Source organism: Psammomys obesus, unplaced genomic scaffold, assembly GCF_907164565.1.
Source record: "Psammomys obesus unplaced genomic scaffold, mPsaObe1.curated_primary_1811, whole genome shotgun sequence".
Classification (NCBI taxonomy): Eukaryota; Metazoa; Chordata; class Mammalia; order Rodentia; family Muridae; genus Psammomys; species Psammomys obesus.
In genome coordinates this window covers 2,251,626-2,266,336 of record NW_026596240.1, presented here as the reverse complement: position 1 = coordinate 2,266,336, position 14,711 = coordinate 2,251,626, and the positions used below count along the sequence as shown (strand labels likewise).

Below are 14,711 nucleotides of genomic sequence, written 5' to 3'. Positions count from 1 at the left end.
CAATCTTAACTCTGTCACCTTACATTTTCTGGTTCCAGGCTATCTTGAATGGCTTCCTGATTGACTTCCCACCCCCTGTGAGGCAAACTTCGTCAAACATTGTGGAAGCTGCAGTGGAGATCTATAACAGGATGAGTGTCGACCTCCTGCCAACCCCGGCCAAGTCCCATTACGTCTTCAACCTGAGAGATTTGTCCAAGTGTGTGCAGGGTAATGTGCTGAATCCGCGTTCTCCGTTCTGCGTTCCCATGGCCCTCCACCAAACCTCTCAGAATCATGTGCACCTACTGGAACTTTGCCGGGCAGCCCTGGCACACTGGTTAATCTCAGTTGCCAAGTGATGGGATCCAGAATCGCCTGGGAGAGGACCTTCTTGGGATGGCACTTGACCTTCTTGGGATGTCCGTTTGACATCCATTTGACTTGGAACTGAGAGTAGAAATAAACCCTTCCTTCCTCTGAAGTTGCATTTGTGCAATGAGACGGTAACTAAGACACGGGGCATAACTTATTCAAATTCAAGTCTCCTTGCACCCCTACCTCGTGCTGAACCCCAGAACTTTCTCAGATCTCAAGTAGCCATCCCACTTCTCACTTCCAGCTGAGGATGAGAAACAGAAAGCTGAAAAATAGAAACCATTAGCTCAGAGGTGCTTCATCTCCCAGATGGCCTGGACAACCCACATCTTCCTGCCCTAAACTGAACTGCCCCTGTACACCCCCTCTCGTACAAAGTTCCATCTCCACCTGCCTCGTTGGAGATTTGGCTCTTAAAATCCCTACATCGCTTTCATAGTCTCCTCTCCTGTTAGATCATTCCGGGCATCATTTTAAAATAGATCGTACATCCTACCTTTAAGAGTTGATTGCTCTCCTTCTCTAAAAAGACTCCTGTAAAAACGGCCTCTCCTCAGGAGCCCTCCTATTCCACCTTTACTGTGTGTCGATCAAAGCTTATACCTGACCCTGGACTTCACTCCATTCCCGACAGGCCAGATCTCAGTGCTTGGCACCGTCCCTCTGCCTCATCCAGCAGTCCTAAGTGCAAACTCTCCTACATCCCCTGCCCTCTCCCTGGCTGATGTCACTCCATCAACATTGATAGCTGCTGCTCCTCCCTACCTTAAAATTACGGCCTGGAGTCTGTCCTTAGTCCGCTTTTTGTCCAACCCTAGTCAATTCTCTGTCCCAGATACAGCCTCCCCTCTGAGCAACACCTCCCGTATTCTACACTCTTCTCAGCATCCTCACTCAGCTGCCCAACTGGACTTCTTAAACCTGCAGCTAGAAAGTAGATTCTTAGCCAGGCATGGTGGTGCATACTTTTAATTCCAGCACTCAGGAGGCAGAGGCAGGCAGGGTTTCTGTGAGTTCTAGGCCAGACTGGTCTACATAGTGTGTTCTAGGAAAGCCAGAGCTGTATTGTGAGACCCTGTCTCAAGAAAAAAAAAAAATAGATTCTTGCTTCATCCCTCTAGCCCTGGCCATGGTTATCCCTGCTGTACATAAGGGTACCAGTAACTGCCCTGGCCGGGAGCCTTGAAGCCCTCCACCTGCTCCATGACCAGCTTCCCCTTCAAAATGTAACCCGGTTCTAACCACCTCTTTCCATCCCAGGCTGGACTTTACTAAACTGTTATGAGGTATTTCATAAATGAAACTTTTCCCTTTTTCCCCCTTTTCTTAAAAAAATCTCACAGGTATTCTCCAATGTGATCCAGGAACAATAAGAGAAGAAGGTCAGATATTTAGACTTTTTTGCCACGAATGTCAAAGAGTGTTCCATGATCGATTAATCAATAATGAAGACAAACACTACTTCCATGTCATTTTGACAGAAATGGCCAGTAAATATCTTTAACTTTTTTTATTTTTAAAAAATTAGAGAATCAATTTGGTTTCAATAAAAGGGAAATGAAAATGAGTTTATAAATTTTAGGCATTAACAAGTAAAAGTTTTGATATCAAATATATACAAATATTATAAAAATGGGTTACTATAATAAAGAAAATTTTGATAGTCATAATCATGTATAAAATTAGAAGTAGAGACAGAAAAGTGGAGAAATAAAATTTTGTCTAATAAGAAGCCAGGATAACGTGTTTCCTCTCCCACAAGGAGTAGATAGAGATATAGATAATATGAATGATATGACGGAATAGAGAAGTGTAGGAAGGAAGCAGTTTGAAATGATGGGGGGGGACAAGAGAGGGTCATGAGTGAATATAAAGACAGATATCACATGCCTTCTATAATGGGGGCATAGGTGTTATATGTCACACATATATGGCATCATAGCAAACCTAGGAACAACTACGTACTTACATGCAGGCCATGTGATATGCATGTCACAAATTTATGACATCATGGGGAATCTCAATGTAACTGTATAGCTGTAAGTAGACCCATGACATACATGTCACAACATGTATCATAGAGACTGTAGGTGTATATATATATATAGCTATATGCAAATCCTTTTGATATGTCTGTATGTGTGTGTGTATATGTCCTATACATAGCACCATGAGGAATCTAGGTATAACTACATATATGTGATATGCAGCGTATGTAATACCTATGTCACACATATATGACATGAATACAGATAAGATTGGTTAGGGGAAGGAAAGGGAAATAAAAGACAAAGGAAAAATAATGACCTATGTGTATCAAAAGAACATAATTTTGATCCATTATTTTGATCCAAAAATGAGATCCATTATTTTATGAGCTTACTAAAATCCCTATTTTTTATCTGGGTGTAGTATAGTATCTCTTTTCCATGGTCCCAGCACCCAGGAGTCTCCAACAAGAGTACTCCATGAGTTTGTGGCCAGCTCAGCTACAGTGTGAGATTCTGTCAAAATGAAATATGCTTTTAATTTAAAAACTAGATAAAAAGAAATGACCATAATTCTAAAATATTCCTTTTTACTGAATAAGTATTCAATATTTACTATTTAATGGAAGTTTTAACTACTTACTAAATAGGCAAACCTGGGAGATTGGCCACCCACCTACAGTGCTATTTGTTGTCATGGCTCTCAGTTTTCAAAGCCACTGCAGATACTATTACATAGAGCTTATTAAAATTCTACATTCAAGCTGATCCCCATCGTGAAGTTGCTTTTGTGTTTCAACAGACAAGTACTTTGGAATTACAATTGGTGTGGATTACTTTTTAAACCGGCCCATCATATTTGGTGATTTCATTAAGGTGAGTAGTCTTCTGCCTGACTCTACTTAAAGGTTTTAGCATATATGCTGTTTTCCAAATCAGATTCATCTACACAAGGATTTACATTTGTGAAAATTAAACATCTAAGCCAAATATGGACAGACTCCAGTCCCGTAGGCCAAATCTGCCTGCCGCCTAGTTCTTATAAATACATTTTACCCAAGCACAGCTACAGTCACTGTTTGTGTGCACCTGTATGTCCACCTTCGCCCAGTAATGCCAGAGGACCGCAGCAGAGGCAAAGTCAGGGTTAGCTGCAACACCAGAGAGATTTACTATCTGGTCCTTCGCAGCAAAAGTTACATTTGTTTTGATGATAGCTCAAACCAGTAACCGTCAGAAGGAGACAAAGAGCCTTAGTTCCTTTGGTCAGGCCCAGAATCCTGTAACCCCTAATCAAGTGCTTCCGGTCATGCAAGCTTAATAGTCAAAGGAGCCACCCTCTTCATTTCAAGGAAACTTTAATCAATAGCAAAATATTCTCTTACTTAACTACCTTTTATATCGTTGCATACGCCTCTTCTCTCCTTCCAAAAGTGTCACCACATGGGCCTAATTTTATGCTCTGAACGTTACTAGAACAAATCTTCCATCTCCCCACCCCACTTACACAGCAAACTGCTATCCACTTCCTGACTCTTGAGGACTATATTCTTTCTTTCTCAAGGCCGAGGTCATGCCCACTTTGTTCACCAAGGTCTCGGCCTCACATACAAAGCAAGGTGCATAGTAGCCTTCCAATCTAAGCTAATAATCGGATAACAGATAGACTGGTCCTTCTACAAGCTATATAGTACACACTCCAGATGAAAATGACCATCTGACATGGGTAAAAAGAGAATACATTTGTGTGAATTATGCCTATTTAAAGTTATCATTAAACATTAAGGTCCAGCAGCCAAAGATGCCTAAGCAAATCCTGAACAAGGTGAAAGCAGTTGATTCCCCCGCAGGAGCTCAGGAGCTGCTGGCAGGTGCTGGCTGCTGCGGGAGAGAGAGTCAGCTTTCTTCAGCGATGTGGCCCAGACAGGCCGGCTGTCCATGCTCCAGTGGGCAGGCCTCCAACCCATACAGGCAGTATCAGGACATACAGGCAGTACTGATCTGACTCAGTGGTTATAAAGGTCAATCGATTACTTCTTAGGAGGGAGATGTAGAGGGAAGTCTTAGAGGACTTGAGAGGGAAGATGGATATAATCTAAATATACTGTATGCATGTTCGGAATTACCAACAAATTCTTTAAAAGGAAAGGAAGACTAGATCAAACACAACAAACTAAGCAAAAGCAAATAAAGCTGCAGGGTTTGTTTTTTGTTTTTTCACAAATTACGTTTGCTATGTGTGTTTAGTAATGGCGTGTCAAATGAAAGAATAAAGACAGGCCTGGAAGATGGGTCAGTCTGTAAAGTGCCTTCCTAACAAGCACAAAGACATGAGTTCGGTTCCCCAGAACTCTGTGTAAAAAGCAGGTAGAGTAGCATGTACCCACAATCCTAGCAAAGAGAAGAACCCCTGGAAACCGCAGGCCAGCTAGCCTGGTTTACTTTGCAAAGTTCTGAGCCAATAAGACAAAAAAAAATAAAATAAAATAAAAGACAGGTTTCCAAGGATAGACATCACTCAAGGTTGTTCTCTGACCACAATAGAATATCTGGAGATCCCGTATGCACACAGACACACGCACACAGTAAAGTAGATGAACCAGACCGGGTTGGGTCCACAGCTAGATGGTGGAGCATTCACCTTGCATATGTGAGTCCTGAGTGCAAGCAGAACTTTGCTTTGTCCAGTTATGTTTTGGTAGGAGAGCCTCCCAGCAGTTGACGGAGCAAAGAAGAGGTATCTTCAATTGGCCCAACCAGGGAACTCTATTTCTTTTCATTTACACCTGATTTTTATTCTCCATAATATATTTAACTCTAGGTGGCTGGTGTCGTCAGAAACAAACAAATGATCATATGAACGGTCATTCATAGAGATAGCAATCTGCCATGTATATTTTCAATTACCTTTCTGAGTGCCAATAACCTAAAAGTATGAAATCAGAGCATTGGATTGCACAAAAAATTTAAAATGATTCCAAACACTTTTCTGCCTGAATTTTATTGCAAAACTCATTGGCATTACAACCTAGCACCTGAAAAAGTGAAGTGAAATGAATTTTCCAGATTGTGTGTATGTCTACACAAGGTAATTAATTGAGCCAACTTTGGTGTGTCCCTACAAATCACCTTACAGTTTGGAGCAGATAAGTCTGACCGCATCTATGATGATATGCCTGACATGGATAAAATCAGGAATGTTCTACAGGACTATCTTGATGACTATAACCTGACAAATCCTAAGGAAGTAAAGCTGGTGTTCTTCCAGGATGCCATAGAGCACGTGTCAAGGTACAGTACTGCAAGGCTACCGGGGTTATACACTGATCTCGATTTTCATTAAAAGGTAGAACCTTAGGTGCATTAGTAGACAAGCTAAGGTCCTGTAGAAATACTCACTGTGAACTAAAAGATATTTTATAAGGTTTTTAAAGATTTTGTTTACCTATTTGTGTGTGTGTGTGTGTGTGTGTGTGTGTGTGTGTGTGTGTGGTAGCTGAGGTAGCCAAGAAGGATGTTGGAACCCCTGGCGCTGGAGCTGCAAGAGGTTGGGAACCGCCTGATGTGGGTGTTGCGAACGAAAGCCAGGATCACAGTACATGCTTTTAATCGCTCTGCCAACTCTCTATCCCCAAAGTATATTTCAATATGCCTTGAACAGATCCATCAGTTCTCTCTGGGACCCACACGGAAACGTTAGGTCTATTGATGTGCTGGGTGTGCCGTGTACATGCATGCACTGCACCGTGTGCATTTCTGATACCCGGTGGTGAAAAGAGGGGTGGGATTCCCTGGGCCTGATCTGCAGGTGGGTATAAGCCACCATGAGAGCGCTGGGAGTAAACCTGGGTCCTCTGCAAGAACAAGAGCACTTGGCTATTTCTCTAGCCCCTAGTATTGCAAAAAAATTAATCACTTTTGTTGGTTTCTATTCATATCTTGTTATGAATAGTATTTCAAGTGGTTTAAATGCTACATTGACCTAATTACCTGAGTGCCTACAGAGAGAGCTCAAGGTTCTAGTAAACACCATTGAACCCTGGTGACAGATCCATTTGCCTACAAGTATGACTCTTGCCCACTCACAGCTCTCTTGGAGGGATGTTCCTCACGAATGGGCACTGAACCTGCATATCTTCAGTCTTTGGGATACACACTGCTTTATAGAGTCATTCATGCCCTTTGAGACAATTCCAAGTGTTAAAATGAGCTGTCCAAGGGAGCCGCATTTGCTTCCTGTGACTTCTGGCATCAGGTCCATCCTGTGGAGCAGGAACAATGATGACACTCAGTGAGCTTGTAAAACTGTACAGCATCACATTTGTAAAACTGTACAGCATCACATTTGATGGTCACGTCCCTCTCCTTGCCCTGTATCCCAGTCTCTTTGTAAACAAGGCTCAGAGAATTTCCACTAGCTTCTTCGGCATGCTTTTTACACCCACTGGCTTTATTCCACATTGTCTTTCATGGTTGTGGTCCTCTCTCTTGGGGTATCTCTTAAAGTCTCATCAGACGGCCCCTGGAGTGGCAGGTGCATCTCTGTCCTCAAATGCTCTCCACATGCCTCTGTGGCAGCACTGGTGTGTCTGGCCTTCTCTAAATAATTGCCCTGGCTCCAACAGCAAGAGCAGAAGAGAAGTCAGTGGCCTCATAACAGCTTTGGGAGCCATACCTATCCTTTCAGTCAAACCAGCCACACAGGCACATCTAGGCTCATAAGAAGAGAACAGATCTCTAGCCCTTGATGGGATCAAAGAACAACTTGGACCAGAAACAATATTGCAGCCAATTTTTGGACTGTCATGGAAAAGTAAGGTACACTCTCCTAAGTCTTCTTGGTAATGAACGGCAGGCTTGGAATCATATTCAGACCTTTGCCTCCAACTCCACTGCAGGTCTCCCAAAAACAGAACAGGGCCAGTTTTTCATAAAAGCTCCATAACTGTATTAAATTATTCTCGTGCTTCTCTTGGCTTTGCTTTCACCAGGTATAACTCCCTAGGATCAGACCAGGATCCCAACACCTGTAATCCCAGCACTTGGGAGGGTGAGCCAGGATTACTACACATTTGAGACTTGCCTGTGCTATTACAGCAAGACTTCTCCCAAAACCCGGTCCTCTAAAATCATGTTACTTACTTTTGTGTTACTTACTGAAAGAGAATTTCCAGCCTTCAACATAAGTTGAACATAAATTTCTAGTATTTCAATCTAAAATAGTCACCCGTATTTGGTGACTTTTTTTGCAGAAATAAGTTTAAAATATTAGTGTACATGGGATGTCCCTTGATTTACAACTACAGCAAAAAATTTAACAACTCTGAGGGTCTATATTCATATCATAACCATTTTACTGCTGGTCCTTGTTCAGACTGACAAATCGCAATGTTTTTCACATAAATAATAGTGAATAAAGTCTTCCAAGTGTCCTACATTTCTCCTCTTTAACTCAAATTCAAGCAGCCATGTTTGCCACAGTTTGCATTCTAGCCTGACCATTTGTCACTGAGTTATCAAGATACTGTTTTGCCAATATACCCACATGCTGTATTGAAACAACTTTCATCCCCATAGACAAACTGTACTTAAAACACTGATGACAGTCCTGAGGAGACCTGATAGGCTAGGGTCAGACAGTAGAGGAGGACCTCCCCTATCAGTGGACTAGAAGAGGGGCATGGGAAGAGAAAAGGGAGGGAGGGTGGGATTGGGAGGAGATGAGGGAGGGGGACACAGCCAGGATACAAAGTAAATAATTGTAAAAATAAGACACGGATGATGATTTTTGAAAGAAATTATTTTTTACATTTTTCTATTTTGTTTTTAAGAATTTTTGACACCATCACTCCCTGGGATGGCCATGTGATCATCAAAATTCAGAGCTGAACTCTTTGGGCATTGCTCACTCTCAAACATTCCTCCTGCCTTCTTAGACTTGTACTTTTTAATTTATTTATTTTTAAATTTTTTTTCTGTATATCTTCAGATTCACCTAGGATAGGTTTACACATTGTCTCTGAGCCACCATGACGCTTTCCCTTCCCCCAGTCTCTCATCATTGTCTTATGTGTAGAGGAATTTTAATCTAGCAACATGGCTAATCTGGCAAGGGGTCCCATCTATAGCCCTAGGTCTGTGATCTGGCTGGAATACAGACACACCCTAGTACACACCTTTAATCCCAAACGATGACTAATTGAGGGGCAGACAAAGTGGTGAATCAGAAAGATTTGACAGAATGAGTGAGAGATAGGATACACCCAACCCTCACGAGAACGGACAGGAAAGACAGACAGTCTAGTACAGCACAGTAGAGTACAGTACAGGAATACAGAGGGTTCATGGAGACAGTACAGTAATTTGTGGAGACAGTACAGTAGAGTTGGGGAGCATAGTAGAGTTCAGTGCAGTTAAGTTGAGTGCAGTTCATGGAGTTCAGAGGCAGTTTTCCCAAACAGAGCAATTAAGTGAGAAGCCGAGAGAAGCCAGTTTCAATCAGTCATCTTGGAGAGGAGTTTTAAGCCAGAACAGCTGAGTTGAACCAGCCAGAGATCAGAAAGAACTAAAAAGGTGAGCTTATTGAGCAGTAAGGCTGAAAGGCTGAAAACATTCCAGGCCTAGGTTAGCAGATGAGGCTAGAAGCTGAAGACTTCAAGGTCCAGGCTTGCACAAGATTAGACTGTCTGGAGGCTCAGAGCTTCCAGGCCTAAGCCTAAGGATATTTAGATAGAAGCTCTCTGGTCTAAGCTCAGGTATCCTCTCACCTTACCTGATTATCTGAGGAAATAAAAACAACATTTACACTTGCAGAACGACACCTTGAAGCCTGCTGTGCAGCCAGCCCACGTTGATTCATTTTTATGGGGGAAATCTCTTATTCCTGCTTTAGGTGCTCACAAAATTTTTAAATTGTGTCAAAAATATATAGATCTCAGAGACAGAAGTGGATGTGATTCCAATCCCGTATCTATTTGTTTGTTTGTTTATTTATTTATTTATTTGTGTGTGTAGATTTGAGGACAACTTTCAAGAGCCAAGTCTTTCCTTCTTCTGGGGATTGAACGCAGGTCTTCAGGCCTGGCAGCAAGTGCCCTTGAGCCACTGAGGCCTCTCTTTACCAGACTCCCTTGTTTCTCCTGTAGTTGCTGTCATATGGCCTCTTAAGATTCTGTTTGCTCCCCATGGTTCATCCTCCTTTGCTTCTGTTCTTTCTCAGGCTCTCTCTCTCTCTCTCTCTCTTTCTCTCTCTCTCTCTCTGTCACTCTCTCTTTCTCTCCTCTCACACACACATACACACATACTGGGCATTCCTTATTCTTTATCTCACCTGCTGTATTCCCGTGGTATCCTATGTGAGATACTCAGCTTCCGCCGACCTACCTTCTCTGGTTAGTGGTCACATGTATCCATATCGCTCCTTTTTTTTTTTTTTTTTTTTTTTTTTTTCCTGAACTCAGCTTCCATGTTCTCCTCAAGAGCCCAGTCTAATATCATTTAAAACTGCACTGTTTTAAACCTTCACTGAGAAAAGACAGCATGACCATGGCAACTTATAAAAGAGTTTACTGAGGGTCTCCGGTTTCAGAGTTGGAGTCCCTGACGGTCCTGGCAGGGAGCATAGGAGCAGGCAGGCAGGCAGGCACGGTGAGGGGTGGGGGGCGGTTGCTGAGAGGTTGTAGCTGATCCGCAGACGCCAGGGGGTGGGGGCAACTGGAAATGGCAAGGGATTTTGAAGCCTCAAATCCCGAGCCCCGTGACACACCTCCTCCAGCAAGGCTGCGCCTCCTAACTTTTCCCAAACACTCCCACCAGCGGCGGAGGAAGCCTTCAGCTCTGAGTCTGCGGAAGCCATCCGTACTCAACCACCACCGCAACCTTCTAAACTGCTGTTGCTCTCTTCCGGTGACCGGCTCCCCTGACACCCCGACCCCCTTCAGAACCGCGGGGTCCTTTCTACGTGCAGAGATTTCCGTGCACGCTCGCCCTTCCGGGTGGAGACGTGGGCTTTGCGGATGCCTCAGTTGTATCCAGAATCAGTCAGGGCCCCCGACAAAACCCCTCACACTTAACATGGAAGAAAAGGAATCATCCTTTATTTTAAATCTGCAAACCTAAGGCAGAGAGCGCCCCCAGCCCGTGGTGAAGCAGCGGCGTGGTGTGCCCGAGGCACCTGCTCGAGCCTGCAGCGCCTGCTCTGGGGCCACAGCCGCCCCCACCGTGGCCCGGTGCCCGGCTGGAGCTCAGTCTTGCTCCGCTTTGCCTCTGCAGAATCGCACGGATGATCCGCCAGGAACGCGGCAACGCGCTGCTGGTCGGCGTGGGAGGCACCGGGAAACAGTCGCTCACCAGGCTCGCAACGCACATCTGCGGTTACAAGTGTTTGCAGATCGAGCTCAGCCGCGGGTACAACTATGACAGCTTCCACGAGGACCTCAGGAAGCTGTATAAGATGGCTGGTGTGGAAGACAAAAATATGGTTTTCCTTTTCACAGACACCCAGGTGTGTACTCACACCGGGAGCTCGTGGGGCTGCAGTCCACTGTGAGCACACGGATCGCACCCACGGTGTTTGGGGATGGGTGAATTATAGAGGATCGCTGTCTCTGCTAATAGAGGCCCTGCACCTTGTAAAAGACCTCTAAAGCCGCGTGTTGTTCTTTGCTTGCTTGGTTGGTTGGTTGGTTGTTTTCAGCATGTTTCTCCGTTTAAATTCTAAGCACGGTCGCAGTTCAAGGAGAGCTGTTCTCTGGGGAGGGTTTGCTGGAAGCTTAGCGGAAGGGTAATTCCTGCTTTCACTTCTGTTGCTGTAGTCAGACAGCCAGGAAGAACACAGCCTAGCGGAGAGGGCTTAAAGCTCACGGTTCCTGGCACAGTGGGTGAGCGCAGGGAAGTCACAGTGACGGAAACTTAAAACAGCCAGGCACACCACACCCACAGGGAACAACTGAGAGAAGGGGACTCACGCACACACGCAGCACTTCGCGCTTGAACTCAGATCTTTCCCCACGCTTACACAGCTCGGCCCCACTGCCAGGGAGTGGGGCCGCCCACAGTGGGCTCAGCTGTGAGCTGGTCCCCCACACGCATGCACAGAGACCAAGCACTGGAGTCACTCCCTCACGGAGACCCTTCCCGGGTGGTGGTTCTGGACTGCATCAAGCTGGCGCTTAAACCTGAGCAGCACAGTAACAAGCTCCTTCTTTGGAAATATATACAGAAAATAAAATCACTTGTACAAATATGCTGCACTCGAGAGTAAGAACCAGAGCTACCTGTTAGGCCAAATTCACTCTAGAATTCAGTGGCCAAGATGAGTGATTTTAAATTCTATAGCAAAAGGCTTTCACACATACACACATGCACCATTTAAACTTTTTATTCTTTTAATCGTAATATGGCCTTGGCAGAGCTTGAAAAAACTCAACCTGCTACTTAGCAGGTGAAGGGAGCTGAGATGGATATTCAGGCCCCACAGGGTGGAAGGAGAGAACTGCATACTGAAAGTTATCCTCTGATCTCCACGTGCACACTCTTCCACACTCACACACAAAGAATTAATACATTAAAATTCAATAAAAATTAAATTTAAATTTCTAACAAGGAACAATAAGCTAAATATAAATACAATTTTGAATTTGAAAAAAATAGAAACAATGAAAACTATTTTAGCTAAAAGTTTATGAAGATAATAAGAAAGCATCAAGGCAAATGAAATGAGGAAACAAGATTAAAGCACAAAAAACAAAAGACAAAAGTCAGCATTTTATCTTAGTGAAAATCAACAGAGTTCTGAATAGCAAAAGACCTAACAGAAACAAGACAATAAATATTTCTAATATTTTCATTAATTAGGAGAGAAGAAGCTTATATCATAACGTATAAATTACCTATTCAAGTTTAAAAGAAAATCTCAAGACATAACTGGTTGCAAAGTCTGAACAGACTCTTTTCCCTGAAATTCTTTATTTTATTCTTTGAGAATTTCCCGTTTGCCCTGTCCTCTGACTCCTCCAGGACCTCCCTCACACATGCCTCTACCACCCTCATACCCTCCTCTTCCCTTTTATTACAACCCACTGAGCCCACTTAAGATCACCTCATGCGCTGGGTGTAGGGCCAGCTACTGAACCGTGAGCAGCCTGCTAGGGGCTATCGCCTTGGAAAAACACTGACTCAAACCGTTGCATGAGCTGTCGAAGAGCAATAGCTTCTTAGCCAGACCTGAGGCCTCGTGTGCCCCTTCCCACACGGGCTGGAACACGCCCGGCTTGAGAGCATGCAGGATTTGTGCAGAGAGGACAGCTGCTGTGGATGACAAGCACAAAGCCTCGTCATGTCCAGGAGACACTGTCCTGTGGTAGGCCTCCCGAAGAGACAAGCCAATGTGGCTAACCTTGCTTTTGCTTCAAAGACAAAGACACGCCAATATTCTCCAAAAGTTAGCACTGACAAAAAACCAAGTTAACAAAAGCAGATGCTAAGCATTGCTAAAGTCACAACTTGACCTAAATGAGAAATAGTTCATGTACTTTAAATGCTAATGTCACTCCTGGCAATTTGATCCATGAAAAATAATTTGCTCCCAGCTGAATTAGTAATATAAACTAAATTGCCAACCATTATGCCCATGGAACTGCAAGGCACATTGTCTCCACTGTGCACTGCACTCCCATAGGATGAATACTCCCCAGAAGCGTGGCTTAATATTTACAGTAAATACATAAATACATATGACGTTGATGAGTAAGATAACTGGACTGGTAGGTGTTAACTGTCAAATTGACACAATCTAGAACCACCTGAAAAAGAAGGTTTCTGTTGAGAATGCTCTAAGTCAGATTGGCCTGTGAGCACATCTGTCTTGGTTATTGACTGATGTGGGAGGGCCCAGCCCACTGTGGGCAGCACCATTCCCTAGGCTGGAGTGCGGGAGTCTCAACAGCAGAAAAAGAGCAAAGAAGCCAGGTGAGTGTGAGCAAACAAGCTACAAAGATAAGTTTATTTCTCTCTGCTTTTGGCTAGCTGTTATGTGACTAGCTGCTTTGAGTTCCCACCTTGACTGTAACCTGGAATTGTACTTCAAATAGACCCCTCTTTTCCCCAGTGTCACTTTTGGTGCAGGGTGTTTTATACAGCAAGAGCAGTGAAGCCGGAACAGATGCAAATGCCCCTCAGGAGATAAAACAAGAGAAAAAGATGGAAACTCAGTGCCATCACCATGTTAGGATTTAGGATGCTAGCTACAGTTTAAGAACCTTTTAAAAGTGGAGCTGGTACCTGTAAGTGTTGAAATGTGCACTCAGTAACCTCATGGAATACCTGTAGCATGATGAACTCACAAGGACCACTCACCTTTTCTGCAGATCGTCGTGGAGGAGTTCCTTGAAGATATAAACAATATTCTAAACTCCGGTGAAGTGCCGAATCTATTTGAAAAGGATGAGCTGGAGCAGGTTTTAGCAGCCACCCGACCAAAAGCAAAGGAAGCTGGAATTTCCGAGGGGAACAGAGATGAGGTAGCACGCTTCAGAATAATTACACTGCTTTCTAAGCAAAGACTGCCTTAGCCTTCTGTTCAACAGCCCACAGTTCACCTATCAGGAATCCCCGGGTAGATTTTTTATATGATGTTCTTTGTAACTCTATGTGCTTTATTTTCTGTGTTTCAAGTGTTAGTTCACCATACTTCCAGAAACGTCCATGGAACACAAGCCAGAAGTCCCACTGCCCCACAGAGGTTACAGTCTGAGCCAGCTCCCTCCTTTGAGCCTGTGCTTGTTATATATACCTGCAGTGTCTAGCCTGTGGGACACTGCAGGCACAAGCCTAAGGCTCTTTTTGTTTCCTGCATAGTGAAAACAAATGCGTTTTCTCCCTCTGGAACAGTATAGCTGCTACCCACCTCCATTTCTCTGGCACCGTGATTTCAGACAGCCCAGTCCCTTCCCTTCTCTCTGCACCTTCTTCCACTTTGGTGCTATTATTCCTGGATAGTTGCTGTGTCCCCTGTGAGAACTGTCCTGGGTCGAGATGATGAGCATAGTTAGCAAGTCTACTGCAGCTACCTTAAGCCAAAGGGGATTCGTTGGGGAGGTACAGAACCTGAGGAGGCTAAAAAAGAGAAGCGGCCTGACCTCCCGAAATGAAATGAATATGCAATGCACACTGCCCTCGGTCCATTCCTGTCCTGTGGAAATAATCTGACTAGAAGCAGCTTTGGAGAGAAAAGGATTTATTTGGCTTAAAATTCCACGTTACAGACCCTGGTGGCAGGGAAGTCAAGGCCAGACCTTGAAGCAGCGCTTCTCTCACATACAGTTTAGTGGCTGGTCCATGAAATGGTGCCTCCCACAATGGGCTGGG

At 44.2% G+C, this 14,711-nt stretch overlaps 1 protein-coding gene across 1 annotated transcript in view; it reads left to right on the top strand.

Moving 5' to 3' along the window:
• The window catches only part of Dnah6 (dynein axonemal heavy chain 6), a 200,961-nt gene that overhangs the window by 109,846 nt on the left and 76,404 nt on the right, over positions 1-14,711 (top strand). Inside the window, exons 41-46 of the mRNA XM_055596419.1 lie at positions 39-210; positions 1,701-1,847; positions 3,148-3,221; positions 5,482-5,636; positions 10,617-10,848; positions 13,712-13,864. Coding sequence (XP_055452394.1) covers positions 39-210; positions 1,701-1,847; positions 3,148-3,221; positions 5,482-5,636; positions 10,617-10,848; positions 13,712-13,864 — 933 coding nt within the window. The remainder of the gene's footprint in view (positions 1-38; positions 211-1,700; positions 1,848-3,147; positions 3,222-5,481; positions 5,637-10,616; positions 10,849-13,711; positions 13,865-14,711) is intronic.